At 39.9% G+C, this 22,200-nt stretch overlaps 1 protein-coding gene across 6 annotated transcripts in view; it reads right to left on the minus strand.

Annotated features, from left to right (window-relative positions):
• LTBP1 (latent transforming growth factor beta binding protein 1) overlaps nucleotides 1–22,200 on the minus strand; it is a 156,746-nt gene that overhangs the window by 2,098 nt on the left and 132,448 nt on the right. For 4 of the 6 annotated variants that reach the window (XM_068414396.1, XM_068414406.1, XM_068414387.1 and 1 more), the window contains 6 exons: nucleotides 22,058–22,144; nucleotides 18,787–18,915; nucleotides 17,326–17,466; nucleotides 14,850–15,020; nucleotides 4,328–4,450; nucleotides 133–282 (listed from right to left, as the gene is read on the minus strand). In XM_068414396.1, the coding sequence (XP_068270497.1) occupies nucleotides 133–282; nucleotides 4,328–4,450; nucleotides 14,850–15,020; nucleotides 17,326–17,466; nucleotides 18,787–18,915; nucleotides 22,058–22,144 (801 nt within the window). The remainder of the gene's footprint in view (nucleotides 1–132; nucleotides 283–4,327; nucleotides 4,451–14,849; nucleotides 15,021–17,325; nucleotides 17,467–18,786; nucleotides 18,916–22,057; nucleotides 22,145–22,200) is intronic. The other 2 variants (XM_068414372.1, XM_068414382.1) reach the window with 2 other exon arrangements.

Below are 22,200 nucleotides of genomic sequence, written 5' to 3' on the forward strand. Positions count from 1 at the left end.
ACTGGCCTTCGCAGTAAATCAAAGTGGGCATCTTTAATACAATTCAGGTGATCATCTCTAACTCCTTTGTTCCAGCCCCTCCTTAGGTCCAGTGATAGGCTAACAGAAGAAGTAGTAATACGCTATCCTCACCAACACAAGTCATTTTGGCCATGTCCAGGTGATAACCGTCAAAGCAGTCACAGGTGTAGCCCTCCTGGACTCTTACACATCGGCCATTTTCACACCCATTGAGAATACCACATTCCTCTGCTTGTAACTCCTCAAAGCTGTTCAGAAATCCTGGGTGGAGAAAGAATTGCAATCAAGTAAGTTACAGAGCTGTTGAACCAGTATACCCAAATGTATAGTGAGAGTCTGAAATTCTCTCAGGAGTTTACTGGAATGTGACTTGACTTTGCAGAAAATAGGTCACCTTTAGCAGATCTCCACCATGCAGAGTATTAAATGCACTAGAAAAGCGCAAGATTGAAAACTGAATAACTCTGTGAACTCTTAAGTTTTTAATTTGTGTTAAAAATCTGTGTTTTTTTTTTTTTTTCAAAGGAAACTGCAGAATTTGACAGTCTTTTTTTAAAGGATAAATCAGTGTTTTCTAAATAGCACCTTTTATTTGAATTGGTATGTGTGTCAACCTTTATGGAAACAAAGGTAAGAAGTGGTAGTGTGGTTTGGGGTAAAATTTCCTTAAAACAGTATTCTAGAAAAATAAGGTGCATGTAGCAGGGAAGAGGTGCATTCTAATTTATCTAGAAGAAAACATATTAAAAAAAAAATCAATCTCAACTGCCTCAAGGAAAGGAAAGTAAGAAGAAATCAGAGACTGCTTTCCGGTTTTGGTTAACAACCCTTTGGCTGGTACTCCAGCGACTGGTGCCAGTACAAATACCTATAATCTACCAATTGCTCCTTGTCATAATTCTAGATGGTGAGTAGTCAAAGCCAAAGAGTTGTCTTTGTATTCAGTGGTTTGTACAATGCCTTTTGTGCTCCCTGTCTTAGGGCTTTTTTGACAGTTATGTTTTTATGTATAAGGAAGGATTTATACTTAAAAAATTATTTGACATTTTTACGTGTTCAGAGATTCTCTCTAGGACTGAATTGCTCCTATTAGTCCTGCACAACTTTTTTCACTAGCTTTCTATTCATGCAGCAGTGATGTAACAGGACTGCAGATGGCAGCCCATCACATCAAAAAGACTTTTGAGGCAAAAGTTGAGAGCATTTGGGAGTTGTAAGTTTATCAGCATAATCAATATATAGCATAGAAGTGGAGGGGAAATTGGAGCTGGAGTGGAATAGCATAGAATACATCTCCCCATCTGCCCCATAACATATAATTAATATAGTGACTCCACATACCAGCCATTGGTTAATCTAAAACCTGTTTACTGATTTATGTTGTTGCAACAGTTGCGATATGGAGATTTGCAAAGCTACCTAGGAATATGAATTTCTCCCTTTCTTTGTGCTTGTTCTGCTGTCTTTTCATATTTACTCCCTCCTGTCTTGAGGCCCTCTCTTTTATCTTGTCCTGCTTTGTCTTTCCTACTCTGCCCTTTCTGTATCATCCTCCACTTAACTTCTGTACTGTCATTTCCACTCCCCTTCTCTTTGACTACACACATTGTTTCTATCCTGGACTTTCTCTAGCATGGTGGGATTCTTAGTAAGGATCATGCTGGTCAGTCATACACTGAATAAATTCTGGAGACACTGAACACATAATGTGACATAAGTACTTGCTGACATATGCTACATCTCAAGAACATACGTAACACATGGGATGTACACAAGTGTACATTAAGTGGGAAACATTACAATCTTTTCCATGAATCTAGTAAAACACATCTCAGTGTGATAGTACTGAGGACACTGAGCAGACTGTCATGATGTTATGGTAACAATGCAGTAAGAAACTTGATCAATTTTCATTATGTTCTCACGTCCTCTAACAAAGCTTGCAGACGGCTCATGAGGGTCCTTTAAAGTGGAGATCTTTGCTAATTTAGACAACAAATAGTGCCAAGAAAAGGCAAGGTGCCCCTCCCAATACACAGATATTTTTAAAATAAAGGCATAATTTATGCAACATATAGAATATATGTACATATATATATGCATGTACATAGACATATGTACACACATATATACATATGGTCTTTTTGCTCTCTCTCATAAATACAGTATGTTGTTGTTTTAACTAGCTAAAACCAAAGTATTTATCACTCACAGCACCTTCAACTTCATAAAATATTCTACTTCAAAACAGCTGGATGGGACCTGGCTTGTAATTCTAATATGTGTGTATTCGGTTCTGTAGAAGTTGATTACACACAAGTGACAAATATTACATTGAAGCACACAGCCCTGCCACAGGATGGGAGGTATTGTTGTATTCCTCATACAGACCACAGCAGGACTGTGAATTTGAAGTCTTTGATGCCCTAAACATGCAGCAACTGTATCTGTCAGGGAATATGCCTCTGATCAGGACAGAGCGAGTCCAGAGGAGGGCCACGAAGGTGATCAGAGGCCTGGAGCACCTCTCCTATGAAGAGAGGCTGAGAGAGTTGGGGCTGTTCAGCCAGGAGAAGAGAAGGCTCCGGGGAGACCTTCTAGCAGCCTTCCAGTACCTGAAGGGGGCCTACAGGAAAGCTGGAGAGGGACTTTTTACAAGGGCATGTAGTGATAGGACAGGGGGTAATGGTTTTAAACTGAAAGAGGGGAGATTTAGATTAGATATTAGGCAGAAATTCTTTACTGTGAGGGTGGTGAGACACTGGGACAGGTTGCCCAGAGAAGCTGTGGATACCCCTCCTTGGCAGTGTTTAAGGCCAGGCTGGATGGGGGTTTGAGCAACCTGGTCTAGTGGAAGGTGTACCTGCCTGTGGCAGGGGGTTGGAACTAGATGATCTTTAAGGTCCCTTCCAACCCAAACCATTCTATGATTCTATGACAGAGTCATACAGCCGCGTGTTTTGACGTTTCTTATGCATTTGCTTGCCACTGTATCTGATTCAGTGACAGGATGGGAGCAAGAGACATGAGCTCTTAAGTCTCTGTCCCTAAGAAGTGGACTTAGCTGTGGATTCAAAACTGTCCACAATTTTATCGTATTTATTCACCACTGCTTATAGCTTGCGAAGTGCTTCTTTCCCACTCCCTATTTTATCTGTCACATTGTTTACCCAGTCACCTTTCTGGGCCCTTCATGGTGTTTGGTAGTGATCACCTGTGTGACATTTCAATTAGACATCAACACTCATACTGTTCAATTAAAATAATCTGGATATAAAGAACTAAGACATTTTACAATTCTGTGTAGAGGTAGAAGGTCATTTAGATTCTAAATAGAAATGAACTCATTAACCTGATTTGTGTAGTTCTGTATAAATGTATAAAGTGCAATGTGCACAAGAAATGCGTATCACCCGTCTAATAGCATGCTGTAATCCTCCTGCCCTGTTCTGGCCTATTACTGTTACTTTAAAAAGAACTCTTTGTACAGGAGAAGCACTTTGGGAAAGAGCGGAGTGGCAACTTGTAGCCATGCGTATAAAGCACGAGAAGTTACCAATTCCTTCTGATACCTCCACTTTTCTTCTCTAAAACTGTGACGAAATATGCTGGACCTGTACAGGGTGGCTGATTTTGAGTAAGATGCTGAGATCTGTAAGCATTCCTCTCCCACAAGTCTTAACAGTGAGCTGGGCCAGACCTGTAAAGACCCCCGATATTCCTGAAGTACAACTGAGATGCTGTATACAATCCCTCAGACCCTGCTTGGCAGGCCTTCCGTCTAGCCTGACGGCTCTATGCATGCATACTCTCTGATCATACTGTGCTGTACATTTTCTCTGTTGAGCGAGAACGACTTGCATGCTCACCCTTTCCCCCATATAAATTCTGCTGGAAAATCATGGAAAGCTGGCGTGAAGGGATTTTTTTTTTTCTTTTAAACTAAATGGACTCCGAGGAAATCTGTCGTATGCTCCAAAGGAAAATTAATTTGTGAGAAGGAAAACTGGCAATCCTTTTGACCTTTAGCTGTAAATCTGTTGGTAAATACAAATTTAGTACACTTGGCACAAACTATTTCACTATATTAAAAATTAATATTGTACTCTGAGCCCAACTGGACTCTTATACAATGCTGGCTCTTGAACCAGAACACCTGACTTAAAGCTAGTGTCATAGGAATTACTAAAACATAAATAGGCCACATAACTCCGAAGCAAACAGAAGAATTAAGCCAGCTACAGGGAAATAATCCAAGTTACAACCCTCATTTCAAGTATTTTACATAACAGAGAAACTTGCTTACGGTCTTCAACAAAGTATGGATTAGTTTCTGGAGTGTAGTGCTCCTCGAAGTCAACCAAAGCATCTTGTCCATATGGCCGCCGAGATCCTGGAACAGGAATGTTGCACAGCTGGGCATAATCCTCTGAGGGGGAAAAGAAAATAGGATATAAAACTAATCACACTTGTAACACAGGCTGCATTACATTAGTCCCAGTGAGCTGTGGTTCATTTTAGCTGGAAATAAACTTATCTTCCTAGAAACACCATAAATCTGCAATTTCCACAAAGCATTCTCTCTTCAAGAAAAATGTCATTAAAATGTTAATGAGCCAAATACAGACTATTAAGTCATAACAGGGATAACACCAGGGATAAATTTGAGTCAATAACTGTACAAAAAGTTACAGGTCAGGTTCTTCTGGCCTGCATGGGAAGCAAGAGCAGAGGGATGCTGTGTATCCCACTGCCAACACGCCCCTCTCTAGGCCTAGCTATGGTTACACTCCTCATTCTGGTGGAACAAAGGCTATCCCAGACCATCGCGGCTGCTAGCAGAAGCCAGCGCAAAGGAAGCAACTGGAGCAGGTGGGGCCATATTTCTGGCACTATCAGCCAACCTGCAGAAATCCTAGAATGAAAAATCCTTCTAAAATAGCCCAAACTCATCTGCAAACTGTATCTTCAAACCACAGGCTTAAGTATGAGTGCTGTTGAAAGTCTCCTTGGCTGTGAACCTCAAAGGCCAAGGGGAAATGCACAGGAGAAATAGTTGTACTCTGATTTTCTGCCTCTCTCCAACAGCTAGACTACACAAGTTGAAGCAGACCAAAGCAACTCTTCATTTTAGGTGTCAGAGTCTGTGTCTGAAATGCTGAAGCAGAGTTAGATTTTTTATTTGATTTGTTGTGTCACCTCTGTTTCCATTACCATTTACTAAAATATATACAAGACAATTTATTTGAAACTAGAAACACTGTTAAAATACAGCGATCCAGGTGCTCCTTTGCTGTTGCTACAGACTATTTAGCATCTGTTTCCGTGAAGATTGCCTGGTGTTCTGAGAATCAGGCAGAATAAGGACGGGAAAGAAAACCACCAAAAGAGAGAGAGGAAAAAAAGCCCTAAGCAGATACAAAATCCAAGAACTGCAGATGGTTACAGAGCCAGAAACCTCATGCTGTGTAGAACTGTCCCAGACAGCAAATAGCTGGATAAATCCAGACTGCCTCTAGACAGTGCAGAGCACAGCCCCACTTGCTGCACAGCATTGTAATTTTATTTTCACAGGTAGTAGCTCCTCCACTTGGAACGGTTTTATTTTTTACTGAAAACAACAACGTGTTCAAAAAGTCTGCTTGAATTCTGTGGTCAACAACTTGGCTCTCTGAGACCATAAGACTATACAGTACGGGCAAAGCTTGTCTGTGCACATCCAGAACTGTCATGGGTGCCAGTCCGAGTCTGCAGAATGAGCTCCCCAGCGAACTTACAAATCATTGTAAATCTCACCACTTCCTCTGATGTTCATCCTCCAGAATATATTTATATACAGTAATAATTATGTTCAAGCAACTCTCTCCTCTCCCAGATGAAAAAGTACATTGCCCGAGAGAGACATCCCATGGCACATGAAATAAAGCCAGCACGAGAAAATAAATGGCATATGGCAAATGTTACTTACATCCCTTAATGAACAGCTTCCCGCTGAGATACTGCAATAATATGCATAGTTTTAAGGGCTGTCATGGGACCAGAAACACCCTATTCTTCCCTCCCTGCATCTATCCCCAAATAACATCCACGTATGGGGACAGCCCGGTTATCATCTCAGACTGACTCCTTCATTGTTTTGTGTTGAGCTACTTCATTGTGTCCAAGGCCTTTGATACGTATACAGAGAAAAACTGTGCAGAAGTGTACAAGCACTTTCTCACAGATGAACATAAATGTTCTTGGCAAAGGAAATCTATGCTCTACTGCAAAATACTAATTCATCTGGCTGGTGTGGAAGAAACCACCACACAAAACCAGTCAATGAACGTCAAGGGGACAAGTCAGGCAGGTCTGAGGGATCACTGCTGCTTCCACATGAATGTGATCTGATGGAAAGGATTGGACACAACCTGGACGTTAGCTTCTCAGATTACTCAGTGCTAATTTTGCACTTAGCGATAGGGGTAGTAGAAACAATGTTTTTCTTCTGAAGGAAGCAGTTGGAACATTTGAAAATCCATAGAGCTGGAGCTCTCACATACATCAGAGTTGGGCAGTTCGAAGATTGTGCAAGAATATTTTATATTGCACATTTGCCAATGCAAAGTTGTTTATTATCTAAAGAACAACAAAGAAATGTTGACAATAGAAACTTGTTTCCTGCCACACTGGTCCTTTGCCAGTCAAGTTCCAGATGTCTGCATTTTTAGGTCTCATTTTAAGTAAATTAGTGGCTATAACATGATGAAGAGCTGTTTTAAGGCATACTGTAAACTTGGTATTTGTTACAAGGAATTGTAACTATATCAAGGTCTTCTACAAGGCTATACATGCCACTGTAATAATCTATTAACCTCTTGAAGTCTATTATGCTTAATTAACCATTTGTTAATACACTCTAATCTTTTAATAATTTATACATTATTTGTATACAGAGCTTTAATACAAAAGCTGACAGAGCATTTAAATAGTCTTAAGTCACTTTAGAATGTACACACCTATCCTCCTTATATATAATTTATATAATTGTTTTGATACATACTGTGAAGACTTGGAATTACCTATAATACTCTCTTAATATTGTATGTTCTATTTAGTTGTCCAAGTACTGTAGACGTCCTCTCTCGTCTTTTGTAAGGTGTTGATTCAGTTACTAGGTGCTCAGGAGATAAACTCCAGGAGAGCAACAGCAATCCACCTAAGAAACCAATAGTAGAAGTTCAGGACCAATAACAATGGCAAGTTATCTGTGCCACCTTGATGAGCTTGTCTTTTTTTTTTTTTTTTTCCAGGGAAGAAAAAGGTGGGCAGAGACTGAATGGTATTCGGGGGGCCACATTCTGGAAAGATCACGAGGATTGCCGTTTTGAAGTAAGGTAAACTAGAGACTTGGATGCCTGAGAAAAATGAACCCATTGGAGTCCCCCTCTGGAGGACAGAAGAAGTTAGGGCAAGACAGATGTGTATGTACAATTTCTGTCTGTTGTTTTAAACTTTTCCCCTTGCTATGCTTCCTACAGTTCAAATTAAAAATAGTATATTTCGGGTCACTGTGCTGTACGCTGGTCACAGTTTTCCAGGGAAGGGAACTAAATGAACAGTGCCACAAGATTTGTGAGTAAAACCATGACTGGTGCACAGAAAGTTGCAGCAAGTATACGAATGAGAGAACAGCATGATGTTGCCCTAGGGAGGTGACAGTAGGAGACCTAGATCAAGAAGGCAGTAAGGGGGCAGAGAGCAAGGGAAAATGTGTAACTCCCCCTGAATGGCAAAGGCATTGCAGTGGTCACAAACATTAATGCTCACTTTCAAAATAATCTTTCATGTAAAGTAAAAAAAAAAATACTAATTTTCTGTAATTCACAATCAATGATAAAACCTTTTTCTATATGGATTTATTTTCTCTGCTCGCTCATCTCCTGTCTGTGATCACGAACAATACAACTGCAGTTCAAGAGGAAAAAAAGAGACTTGTGTTTTTAATATAATTTAGTCTACATTGCTCCATGTGTTTCTAAGTTTTTCTCAAAACTTGCAAATGAAGCATTGAGACAGCTTGTTGTGTAACTTAGGATAGCTGTTATAAAAGGAAGCTGATGTATGCTTCCAAAAATGTAAAGGGCATTTTTAAAGTCAGATGTGTGCATATAAAACACATAAAACATGCATAAGCGTGTTAGGGGATTACAACTAGACACACGTGTCCTGGCACAGATGTTAGCCACAATTGGTGACAAAAGCTAGGCTGACAGAGACAACGCAACATGAATTGGATGGACTGACGGGCTTTTAGGTACTTGTTAGCACATGTGCAGCTGTGCAAATGTGCATCTAATTTGCATATAGAGTTGTTGTAACTGTGCAAGCCTGTGTGGGCCTTATTTGTACCTGAAGGCCTAAAAATCCTAAATTCTATAGTCAGAAAAATTATTCCATTTTTCACGTATTTAAAGCAAAATATTATATAAAAAAAGCTTTTCCTGACATAACCATGAAACAACTGCACGACAGCCAATCCTATCTCCTGCCCATAAAGCAAGCTTTATTTCTGTTCCAGCTCCTCAGAATTGTCACCATCACACACACAAAAAAAGGAGCCAAAGCTATCAACACCAAGGCAGTTCCCTCAAATTATTTAAGAATGCAACAGTTTCACCATGAAAGAAATCACTGGAGAGAAGGACAAAGCCAAGAAAACATTTATTACATGTAATATATGTCCTTTCCCAACTAGAGGTTCTGGACATCGGTCTGAATTGGTTAAGTTTATGCTCTCTCAGGACATTGCATCATTTGTGAACCACAGCTGAATATATTTCTGCTCTACATTTACATTGTGTTATTTGACAATTTAGATAATCTCATTGACATCTTCCACAAACAGATGCAGAGGTTTGTGGTGGACAGCATTCATATACATTCTACAGTTCTTGGTGGTAAAGAAAAAGAGAAGGATACCAGTCTTAAAGGATTTTTTTCATGAGTTAAGAAGGATATTAATATCCTCAACATGGAGATACTCTAAATGAAATCACTGAGGAAAAGCTCACAGTGTATATAAAGCTCTTGTTAAAATTGAAGTAATTACCAACCTGATTATTTCAAAACCTCTTGCTAGTCACCTTTTGTTTCTCAACTATTGCTGCTCAGATTTTGTAAAACAATCTTCTCTCTCCTGCTGCTCAAGGTAAGATTGTTAAAAGTTGTAGTAAGAGTCAGGTTGTTTCTGCCACAACTTTGCAAATGGCTTTCTGACTCCCATGTACACCTGGAATGCGAGGTTCCATGAGGAAAATCCTCCCAAGGCTATTCTGCATGTCTCTCCTAAACTTCAGGAAAAGCACTGAAAAACTTCATCAACAGAAGTGAAAGCAGCCAAAAATCCACACAACTGAGCATAAGATTTTGAATATTCAAGGCCCAATCACTGTAATATTTTGAGCCCCAAAGACAATCTATTTGTCCAGAGTCCTTACCAGAAAGGAGGCACAATGCCATCCTAAATGGAAAGATGAACAATGGTCTTCAGAAATGAATCCAAGTGCCTCCCCCCTGCTGATCTTTACCATCTCAAGAGGACAGATGGAAACTCATTCTTTACACACATCCGTTTTCCCCGTACTTCCAGATCGTAATGAGTGACATTAGCCAGAACTCAAAGGGAACACCATGTTCTCATAATATGGAAGCTCAGCTCAGAACTAACTCATAACGTTTACAAAGGATAGAGTTCCTTGCAACAAAAATGCAATCCAAACAATCTGTTCTGCCAGAAGGGGTAGAATTCAACAACTACGTGTAGGCATCTCCAAGGGTCTGCACCTGCATTAGTCATCCATTGTCCCTTTTTAGTCCATGGAAAGACATAACTACTCCTAGAACACCATCTCATCCTTAAGTAGATGTCTAGAACAGGTCAGAGGAATCTAATGCTCAGGGTGCCTATTTCTCTTTCCTGATGAAAGGGGGAACTGGTAGGACCAGTGCAGATGTGGGTTTCTGTATTAAAAAGACATGTGAAATTGGCCAAGAGAAATCCTACATTATACAACACCCCAGATGATTCACGTTACCCACTACGCTCAGTGTTCTCCTAATCCGGGCTTTGCAAATGCTAAAGTGGAGATACAGAGAAACTTCAGGTACAACATAAGTGTTCCGCAGTTCTTTCTGTGACTTCTAGTCCTGCAGAACATCCGAACATCTACTGACTGGAGTTCTACCGTTATCAGTTCTGCAGATCTTGTAAACATAAAAGTGGTTCCATAAAAACCCACAAACTACAAGAATTTAAAACTTACAGTAAAAGGTATGTATAAGGTTACACAAATAAGCAGGCTGATAAACTGAGCGATGGTGTCCTTTACAGTTGCCTAAGAATGTGTTCATGACGTTATTTTAGTAGTCAGACCACCAACAAGTTCTTAGTTATAGATGTAGTAATGTACCCCCACCCTCAATACATAGTTATTAAAACATCTGTTAAAACTGCAGAGTCCCAGTCCTACCTTACCCCCTTTTTCTATACTAAAACTTCTCCAGGCAGCCAGCCACAGAAGGAGGAAGCACCCTCCTTAACAGACTGTCATATCTTTAGTTCAGGGGCACATAATTCCATCTTCCTGGCATCCTAAGGTGTTACTGAAGCAAAGATGGTACTGCACCTCAATAACAAACTCCCAAGAAGATCATTTTACAAACAGAAAAATAGGCAGTCTCTCTAAATTAAACACTGACCCCAGCACACTACCTTACTCTACATTTTCTAGCTGTTACTTCTATCTCCTCCCTTCAAATTTCCTGTACCCCATAACAATACACCTTGTCTAAAATCCACTCCAGTCCCATAAGGGTCTCACAGGAGCTTCTGGAGGCTCAGCAGGTTTATAATTCATGTGCTACACATGTTCAGGTTAACATGAGGTGTGTATGGCCTTATTTTAGATTCCAGATTTTTTCAGTCTTGGCCAGTTGCTTTATTTCCTGGCATGGATGCTTTGACTCAGCTGCTAAACCCATCGGTGCCTGTCTTGCTGCCAGTTACTAGAGCATGGACTCTGAATGGAGACAGTTGGGTCTTAGGGCACTAACAGTAAATTGATCAAGAAAACAGAACTTCTGAAGGCAGGTCATCCAACAGGTTTTGGTTTTTTTTGGGCGGGGGGGGGCGGGACGTGCAACGAAGAAAGGATATTTTGCTTTTGTTATCTAAAACAAGAGTATCCAATTTTCTGATTTTCCTCAATTGGTGAATTATTACAGATTGCAAATGACAAACCTCAAATAACACAGAGGTTTCTTAAGGATAATTACTAGAAGTTCTTTGGGCAAGTACAGCCTAACACCACAATGAGCCCTGAGAGAATACATTTCAGTAGTTAAGTTTTGGTATTGGATGCTTCTATGAAAGCCTTTATCTGTAATATGATGATATCATAAGATCATAATGTTAGAAACAATGTAATTGAAAACAATCTGTCTTTGCTTCCTTTGTTTAATGGCAAGAAGGCCTGCCCCACAAAATTCTTTGGGCAAGTAAGATGTACTCAATCACATCACTACAGTTCATGTTTGCACTATTTTGATCAGGACTTTGAACTAGTATTTTGAGTTTGTTCCTTGATGTTGTCATCAAAATACTTATCAGTCTCACTGTTGTTAAGATGTTGCTGTTCAGTTGCAGTACTTCAACAGGTGCTACTGATTTCTTTTTAATTTATATGGATCAATTCTTACAGAAATTCTCTATCTTCCCAGTGGCTTTATGCTGGATGCCATTTAAACGGGACGTTTAAATCCTGTCATGAAAAATGGTTTCAAGAAAAGCTGGGACACAGAAGTTAGAGGTTATTTTTATTAAAACATGAATTTGTTTTAGAAAGGACTTGCAAATGTATCACTTATGGTGGTAGGCCTGTATTTCCTTCTTTCTAAGTGCAACGTCTAGATCCTCAAATACAAGGTGAGTATAAACAAGGTAAAAGGAAACCACAGATCAAGGAATGATCCATTCTATGATCCAACCCATTTTATGGTGCAAGTCTTACGGTGATAACGCTTTTCACATCCCCAGGTCTTCTTTAACCTGTGTTACAAATCTTCAGAATGCCCCTAACTTGGGAAATAAGCAAACACCTTCAGTAGTAAATCTGGCCAACACAATACACAAGTATTTAAAAATGGAGAAATTCCAGGTTCCCCAGCCAGGACTTGAACCTGTGACCTCCTGGCCCAGAGGTGTGAAAGCACTCTCTCGAGCCAATGATATCACTTTAAGTGCTACAAGCTGAAGACATGTCAAATGAATCATTTATTCAGTTCAGTCAGCTTTAAATTTTTCTTGGTAAATGTTCCTGAAAACAGAAAAAGGCTTCCAGGTTTCTATGTGTGAGCATGCACGTGTGTGTGAGCATACATGAGCATATACCACCTCCACTGAGGAATGTAAGCTTGTATGTTTGTTCTGACATAATAAAGATTCAATATGCTTTTATTTTTTTTAACCATCTATGTTCCAACCTAGAAGGATGATTTAAAGTATTTTGTATCAAAGTACGCCTCGTAGTTTCAGTTAGAGCAGATACTTTTCAATGCATATTAAACTTCACATAAAAATTACCTTATGTCTGGAAGAAGAAAGATTTTATGATCCAACATAATGCTCTTCAGCTTTGACTGAGGGTCATCCAAGTGACATTTAGCATGTCACATCAGGAACCTTCATGTCATTTTTTAAATGAATTTGTCAAATTTCTTCATAGAGCTAGTTGGAATCTGCACCCCACTGGTGTCACAGGATTGCTGCTCCAGAATCCTGTGGTTCTAATGATCAAAAGCCATCTAATTTCAAGCATAAATATGTTCAGACTGAACTTGTTTCAATTTTTTCCTCACATCAGCACTGTTGTTTAAAAGCTAGTGGGAATCCTCCATGATCATGCTGTAGCGGAGAGTCTTACCATTTGTAGCCTTTATTCTCCATCTAGTTTTGGCTTTTTCCATCTTCCCTTGTAAGACAGGTTCTCCATTCCCTGACCATCTTGGTAGTCCTTCTCTTTTCCTTTTCAGGTTTATCCTGCTTTAAATGTAACTAGCTAGAAATCTTCAGAAGCAAGTCTCGTACCTACCTGAACTCTCTACCTGGAAGAGCTTTCCTTCCTTCTCTCAGGATTGCACACTTGCATGACACAGATGGGTCACCGTCACCATGTGATGAACTTTGTACAAAGAGAAACTCCTTTATTCTGCTCTATCTTTCCACCTGAGGAGCTCCAGGTCATAGCAACAATTCTTGCTATTAGCTATTGCCCTGTATTTTTTTTACTATTACATTTCATTCCATTGCAATTGTTATTCTAGCAGTTGTAGTAATTCAATGCCTGGGAACGTCCTCCTATAAGATATGTTCTGTTTCAGAGATTTCTATATCTTATAAATCAAGCTGCTGTCATGCCCTATTTTTCTTCTTCAGTCTCCTTCTGGGGTAAACATCAGCCAGCAGTTACTCCAGCCAACATCATCAAAATCAGGCGCTTTTTTCAGTTGCTGCACTTCCAAAGCAAACTCAAACAAGTAATTATATATAAAAACAGGTTCAGGGATCTTGCAAGTAAATTATAAAAACATAAAACCCAAGCAGACACAAACAACCACATTAATGCTTCACTGAGCTTCTCTATGTAGTTTTAACTCCAGGGTTCTTGCTACAAGTAGAACACGTACTGCTTTAGCCACAACATTATGGTTAGAGTAACACAAGCCCAAGTAAAAATCCAGGTATAATCAGAATAAAATGCTTTACCCGTGTAGCACGGTATTCCTACATGGAAAACCATATTACTGAAAGACACATTTGTAGTAAGAAAGCTACATCCAAACTAGGCCTTGGAATAGTTTATATGGGGGAAGAAGTTAGTATGGTACCAGACTGTATATACCAGTGCTGACATATCTCAGGCACAGCATGACATATACCTATGCTGCTTCCACTGGTCTCTTCTCCAGTCCCTAGTCCCCAGACATAAGTCTGTGTGTCAATGACAACATTTCTCTTGATATCCATTTAGCTTTTGTAGTTACCACAAGAAGCAGATTTTACCTGAAATATCTTGGAACAATGTCTAATTTCTAAAAATGTAAACAAAATACTGTCTTTTAAAAATGTGACTGTTAGTAAGTTACATTCCCTGGAAATTCTTCAGTCCTTATTGGTACTCCATTTCCCTTATCTATCTTAAATTGCTCATCTATGCATTTCATAATATCTGAGCATATAGCCATAAAACAACAACTCATTCTTTGACATGTTTAGTGATTCTAAACCACAACTTCCCAGATCCTTATCAAGCAAATGCATCTAATTGCAGCCAGCCTGGTAGAATATCCCACTGGAAAATGCATCTGAATGTGTAATACCAGCAACAAAAATCCAACACAGTTATGTAACCTGTTGAGTATCATGCATGTGTGTGCACATGAACTGCATCTGTATTTTCATAGACGGTTTTAATTTGTCAGTCATGTTAAGGAACTCTGCTACCCCTAAAATGCTCTCCTGTTTCCACCAGGGTTCTAAATTGCCTATCACTCATAGTTCCACCTGAAGGAAATGGGTTCTCTAAGTGCCGAAAAATAAAAGCAGCTACATTTTCAAAATCTGGACTGTAATGATTTCCCCTTAGTTAATGAGAAAAATTTCCATTAGTTCTTGAAGGGTTAGTTTTTTTGTTCTTTCTCATGTCAGTAGCCTAAGTATTAATACAAGGGATTAAACTGATTAAGTATTTCAGATTTCATTCCAAGAACTGACATATACGTTTCCTTACCTGACTCTTTCATAGGACACAGTGCGCACTGCATGCCCCAGGCTTCACCGTATAGGCAACAGCACTCAGTGTATGTAGTCTGCTTTCCAACCAGAGGTCGACTACAAACAAAATCATCACTTAGATGCTGCCAGCAAAGATCCTGGTAGACCTCAGTTTCTTCAGTTTGTTCTGATGGAGAAGACAGTATTAGATCATCATCGCAGCACTGTTATTTAAAAAAGATAGTGGCATAATGCAGAATTTTCTAAATTTAGATTAGAAAAATAACCTAACTTTACAGGCTTGGCTGAACACAAATTTAAGCTTAGAAGTCATGACCATTTTTAAGTGCCTGAAGTGGCTCATCCCTTGAGTGTTCAGCTTTGCAAAAATCTTAAAGGTTCTGATTTGGCACTATTAGGCCAATTTAAAAGCACATTGCGTTGGACACCCAAGAAATAAAACTTCCTAAATCAGTAGCCATTGCTGAATGCTTAACACTGACTCAGCTCAGCTCTCATGGAGGTTAACAGAGCTTGACAAAAACCAGTGTTAGGACAGAGGTGAATATTTCCAAACTCCATCCATGGAATGAATCTTTAAAAGTTGTTATTTTGCTTTTCTTATATTGCCATCAATGGCATCTGAAAGAACTTTTACAGCTAGGGCAGAGCTGAACAGAAATTTTGCATGGGCTCAACGGGAGACCGGACAAATACTTGGAAGAGTCCCATTAACTAAACAGACAAACTACATCAGGCTCAGGAAATCCCCTGAGCTGAAAATAGCTGGAGGCTGGGAGAGTGCTGGGGAGGGTGAGGAGAAGTATTGTTTATCTGCTCTTCTGGTCCCTATTGTTAGAGACAGAATACTGCTGTGAACTACTGTCACATTCTTAGGAACATTAACAAAAACATGTATTTTTGTCAAAGCTGGAATATTTCAGAGGCATACTAGTTCTGACAAAGATCTCAGTAGGAACAATTCCTAGTCCTAGGAATCTCTGATCACTGCTGATCGGAGGGAGAGGAACTGTAAACTTAATCTTCCACTTGGAATGTAAAAACCTCAGCACAATATTTTGTAAAGACATCTGCAAGGTTTTGATTTTGTTCCAACATAGTGAAAAACAAGTGTTGTCACAAACCAAGGTTCTGTTTTGTCTGTGCATATCTATTTACTGCATTTTTACATGATGCACTGGTGCACGGGTGAGTAGAGAATTGAAACCTAGCTCAAGAGTAAAACGGTGAGTTCTGAAAGCGCAAAGGTGATCAGCATTTAGATACCTGTTCTACTAAGAACGTGCCAGAACATGCAGTGAAGAGCAGCAGCAGGTCTCTGCAACCAACTCCAAATTCTGCTGGCAGCAAAGGAACCAGCCTGCCCCCCCTTCTCTGCATTAGGGAGGACATTGCCAGTAGTGATACAAGGCTTGAGCGCTTTGTGCTGGGTGAGAAGATCATTGCTCTATCAGCCCCAATGTTGCATGACAGAAGACCCTTTGGGCCCCTGCATTCTTTTCACATCCTAGATGAACCCAAAGGACAATCCTGCTCTTGGTTTGTTTAATTGAAGATTGAACAACAGAAGTGCTGTGGTTCTTTCACAGTTTCAGGCAAGAGGATGAATACATTACTCCTCAAAAGTATCAGTCTTATAATTTGGAGTGACTAAAGCAGGCATTCAGTCTATATTCCCATTTCCTTTCACAGAATCATCTTAGGAAAATTCATTGCAAGTTGCAGGGACCAGAGGTCTGGATTTATGGCTATACAGTGCCAATGTTAATCAAACCCATTGTAACATTTCTTTCAAAGACGTGTGTGGCATAGACAAAGCTGTGCAGGCTGAAAAATGCTCTGGATTTCTGAGACGTTTCTAAGAATCTCATAATATCTAACATTTTTTTCTGAAATCAGTGTCTACTGAAATTAAAAGAACACGCAAACCCCTTACTTTAACAGTGACACTGCAGCCTACAGCTTGAAAATGTGAGCTCGATGTACCCTCAATATTAGTCAATTGAATACACAGATACAATTTCAGCTATTTCCTCCTATATCCTGCTATTCCTGTTTTTATTCCTTGCTTTGTTAGAAGCAGGCAGTCACTCTGAACTGAATCTCTGGAGTTAGCCCACAGCCAAACTGCAGCCTTAGTGAGACAGCAAGCAGGCTGTGCCTCATTACCTACAAGACTGGATGAGGCAGACACAGAGCTGGTGAACTGGGGGGCTGAAGACTCCCCAGCCCAAGCCTAATCTCATCAATACTTCCATCAGTCTCCTGTCTGCATTGGCAAAGTGGAGCCCTGTGGAGTCCTACATCACGATGCCTTCTGGATCAACAGATGACAGCCCAAGTATTGCCTTCCAAAATCCTCCTAAAGAGCAGGCTCATCCAAGCACAACCCAGTCTAAGCTTACTGGGGCCATGTCAGCACCACCTCGTGGAGGTGTACTCACTTCAGTAATATGTATAATGGATCATACCACTTGAATCTGCTGGTCTGATGCATCGCTTTTCTGTTGCGTCCAGAACCATTGGGTGTGTACAGAAACAGTTGTAAGATCCTTCTGTGTTAATGCACTGGCCATCAATACAGCTGTTTGGGTCCTGACATTCATCCGTGTCTTTAAAATGGAAGGAAATGTATCAAGGAGAGCCAGCACAAAGTAGTCGCATTGTGTTAATCCATGTTTAATATTTTCCTATATTAGGAGCAGATTTCCCTGCATGCCTTCTGTTAATTATCACAAATACCAATTGCTGGCAGCAGAATCATGCCTGTGCCCATGGAGAAGGACAGACAGGTCAGCAGGATGCTGACCTCAAACCCTCAAGTACTAGGGAGCATCAGGATGAGGAGGCTTGCTGGGGGGGTTGGAGTGCCAGGCACACCCTGCATCCAGCACAGGTGCAGCTGGTTTCCCATGTTTCTATCCCTTTAGGACAGTACCAGCAGATTAGAGGTGGGCATAGTCTCTGAGATGCTTCATGAGCTGGTCAGGAGAAGGGATCACTTTACCTAGCCACAGTAGTTCTATTCCTTAATTTGTCTTGGAGAGGAAAAGCAGAAATTTAGCTCAAAGGGAAGAGCAGGCCATTTTACTTCAAATAAATTACATTAAATCAGCAAAAAAACCACCCTTTGTAAAGAACAATCACAGAATCCCAAGGTGAAAGGCTCTCTTATTGCGGTTGCAAAAATTACTTCCTTTCATTATGCTATTCTGCACATTATTCACGGTTTTCTGCTTACAAAGCAAAAGCCAGGGTCATGGTTATGAGTAATTTTCAGTTGCATACCAGAACCAAAGGAGAACAAGGTTGTGCAGACTAAATGGGCTTATCAATGACCTGAACTGTAATTTCACATTGCATATTAACTCCTTGTGGAAAATATCTGTCCTTCAAAAAAATATTCTGCATTAATTTGATTTATTATAGTAAAACTAGCACACTTACCAAATGAAAGGTGAGCTTCAACATACAGGCTTTCACTGCTCACCCCATGTACAAAGAGCAGAAGGCTAAATTGCACTTTGGCAGAGTGAAGCAGCAGTGTGCATGTAAGGAGGGAGCCACCTCTGATCACTCTGTGCTGCCTGCATAAAGGCTGTTAGCGGCTCTAGACTATGCACTCAAGGGAGCACAAGGGGCTGTTTTGGAGATGCAAACTCCTGGGAGAAATTTGCTGAAAAAGGAAGCAAATAAAGCACACCCTGCTCTACATGCCATCACCATGTCAGCCAGAATTGCTGCTCAGCCAAGCAGAAGGGAAGGGAAATGACCCAGTGCCTCTTAAAAAGCTGCTACAGGAGTTTGGAGGCCCAGTGTTCCTCCCGTTGCTGGGAATACCACAGTTCTGATGGGAATTGTGCTGTATGAGTCTGCTTGTTTTGCCCATCTGCATACTATTATAGTGACACGACCACTTTAAATAAACTTACCAAAGCACTGGAGCTTAACAGGGTCATAGTATGTGCCTTGTTTGCAGTAGCACTCGTAACCTGGCTGTGTATTCAAACAGAAGCCATTTTTACAGATTTCTTGTCCAAAGAGTTGGCATTCATCAGCATCTGGGGAGTAAACATTAAAGGCTGTGTTACCATAATTATTATGAGGCCACGCAGAGGAGCAAGACAGAATAAAGCCTATACACTTCTCTGTTCAAGCAAACTTCACTTTAAACAGAGGGCCCTGGGGCACAGATATCCACAGGGGAAAAAAAATGGTGTGGAAAAGGCTACGGTGTGCTCATAGCCAGAATGGGAAAGGGAAAACTGGTGGACCGTGACTTTCCCTTTCCCTTGTCAGAGTGAGTCCCGTGGCACACAGAGACTGGAAGAATCTGCAGCTCCCCTTTCTTTCCTCTGGTACGACATTGCTCTTAGCTCCAAGCAAAACAGATGAAGAATACGGCCTGTATTTTCCAGTATAATTTGCTTTACCCAAGGGATTCCCACCATGGTTCTAATTTAATTGTACCATCTAATTACAAAACTAAGCAGCTATTCTTATGGATGGACTTTGTGACTGCTCTCCTCTCCACGCAGTTTGGTGACTGCTGTGCATGGTAAGGAATCTTCATATCTTCACCACTTGTGACTTTGTTTTTCAAAGCTATGTGCACAACTTCTGTGGAGACTTCCCACCACGTAGGAACAATTGTGTCTGTTGCTAAATATAAGGCTGCCACTACTATAGACCTAGTGACAGCTGATAAAGAGAATCTACCACACTTTCAAATGAGGCTAAGTGTTTTCAGGGAGGTTTCATGGAAAATATATGCCAGCTTATACGTAGCTTTTCACAGTTGTACACATTTTTCCCCAGTCTTGTATTTATGTATTTGTTACTGTTGGAATTCCATCCACTTCCTTTTTTCCAACCTACTTTTCATTTGCTAGACCTGTTAGCTTTAACAGACCTAATAGTATGTTAAAGCTAGGCTGGTATTAAAAATGGCAATAAAAAGCACAATGTAAAGTAGGTGATTCTCCTCATAATACCAACTGTCTTAATCCACTTTCTTCTATAGATTTACTCCCCATCTACTCTGTGGCAATACATATTTTAGCCCAAAGCTGTCATTTCCAGCTGTACAGTGGCTTTAAAGTTGAATTATTCAAATGCTTACTTTTTCCAGAAGAACTGAAATTGCTATAAAGCTATTTATTTTTACAGCCACTCTTCCAGCCACTAAGTGGCTTCAAACATTAAATATTTTAAGTTTGACTGTTTAGCAACAAGAACGATGCAAAGATTAATAAGAAACGTTATGTACATGTCTGTCTTTTTCCTGTGGAACATGGATTTATGTCTGGGGAAAATGGGAAAGCCTGGGAGTAGAGTCAAGGAAGGCTAGCTGAGTGCGTTCACTTCTGACAGATAATTCCAATTAAGAAAACAGGAGTTGCTCCTACAAGCAGAAGCTTGTGGACAAAAGCAAAAGGAACATATGAGTTAGTGTAACAGAGAAAGATCACATTACTAAAAGTACTTAGCCATTTATTGTTTGTCCTTTGTGCCATTCCTAAGGTTATTACAAAATAAACTTATTGAAAACAGAAAAAATCTTATTACGGCAAGGATTTGTGGAAGATACTTCCAGATGAACTATTTCCACACTTCTGTTTTTATGGCAGCTAGAGATATTATCAACCCTGAGGTAGCACAACAAAAACAATACAGATTTTCTCTGAGACACATTTGGACATACTGTACACATAGCGTGTCCCAAAGGTACATAGCAAAGATATACAGAAGTCTTAGACCTGTAAAGATAAACAACACACTTAAACAATCCCTGAATAAAAATACTCTCAGAGAGTATTAGGTCCTGTAAGATGAGCTCTGTGACAGTGTTCTGACTTGTCTAGATGTCAATTGTCAGTCTGTCCAACACTGGTCCCTGCTACCATCAGTCTCAGGTCTGGATTCATACCATGGCACTTTGTTCTTTCCTCCAAGTTGGTGGACAAAGCGACACCCCTCCAGAGAGTGGAGGTCTTGTGGGAGTTACCCCATTTAAACCCCCACATTGGTTTGAATGAATCTGGGTATTAGTGCCTTATAATCTTTAGTATCTTTTCCATGTCCCATGCGCTTTCCAGGTGCAAAGAAACACCTGCTCAGGATAACACAAAAAGATGTTAATAGGACAGAGAGCTGAACTCAACCATGGTCTACTCATTAAGTCAATAGGAAAACCAACCTAGTAGTGTCCTAGTCAGTGAGGAAGGATAGTTTGAAAAAGTACATGTGACAATCATTAGGAAAAAATCCCAAAAATCTTTTAAGTCCCACCAATTTTTGTCATCTCTCAGAATTAGGTCTGACAGATTACTGATTTAGCTAGAAGCAACTCTGACAAATGCTTAACAACCAACCATGTGATACTATGCCTCTATTAAGGTCTTCTAAAAATAGTAAATTTTACCGCGTTTTTACGTGATATGAACACACAGTACTTTCTACATTTAGTTCTTGATTTGTAAACCGGCAATTCCAGTAGGAACAGCTACATAAAATGTGTATGCTTTTCTAAAGATCCTGTAGCTGCTACATAATCAAAGATAATACACTGACATCATTTTAGCTAACACAAATACAATGTGTTTATGCCAAGTAAAATTAATTTCACAAATTATTAATATTGATGGCTACTTCGAAACTTGAAAAGGAATTTTGCTGATCTCACTCTTCCTTCTTAGTGATGCCAACTCCCTCCTGCCCACACCCACAAACCCCTTCTGTCACTCACATTTCTCTACAGTCTTTTGTTCAACACTTATTTCATGAAGTTCTGTAATGAAAACATCATTGCTGAACCTCTCTTCAGTTTTTATATTCATTCTCACTTGTAAGTCTAATGTTTAACAGAACTTTTTTTCTCTCTCCCAACTCCCCATACATTTATTTACAAATTTAAGGTGGCTTTGTATTGCATATGTAAATGAGTACTTGAGGTTTGTGGTCTCAGCAGTTACTCTCACAGTATATAGCACTTAGTATAAATTAAGCCAGAATACTACAGAGTCTGTATAATTGACATTCTTAACAATCTGTCAAATGATGATTTTCAGTAATGTTTCATATCACAAGCTGGTTTTGTCACCTAATAAAATTTGAATTAGTATGTTTACATTGCTGGCTCACATTTCTAGTCAATCAACTACCAGAACTTCTGAAGTAAACATAATACAAGTCAGTACTGACCTTTGTAATTCTGAGCAAGAAGGCCGTAAGATGATTCTCCAGAGGGAATGAAACCTTTTCCTTCAGGACACAAATCAGTAAATTCAGCTAGGAGAGAGAGAAAACAAAATTTACACCGTTAAGAAAAAGTTACTCACGTACAT

This window comes from Nyctibius grandis, chromosome 1 (assembly GCF_013368605.1).
Source record: "Nyctibius grandis isolate bNycGra1 chromosome 1, bNycGra1.pri, whole genome shotgun sequence".
Lineage (NCBI taxonomy): Eukaryota > Metazoa > Chordata > Aves > Nyctibiiformes > Nyctibiidae > Nyctibius > Nyctibius grandis.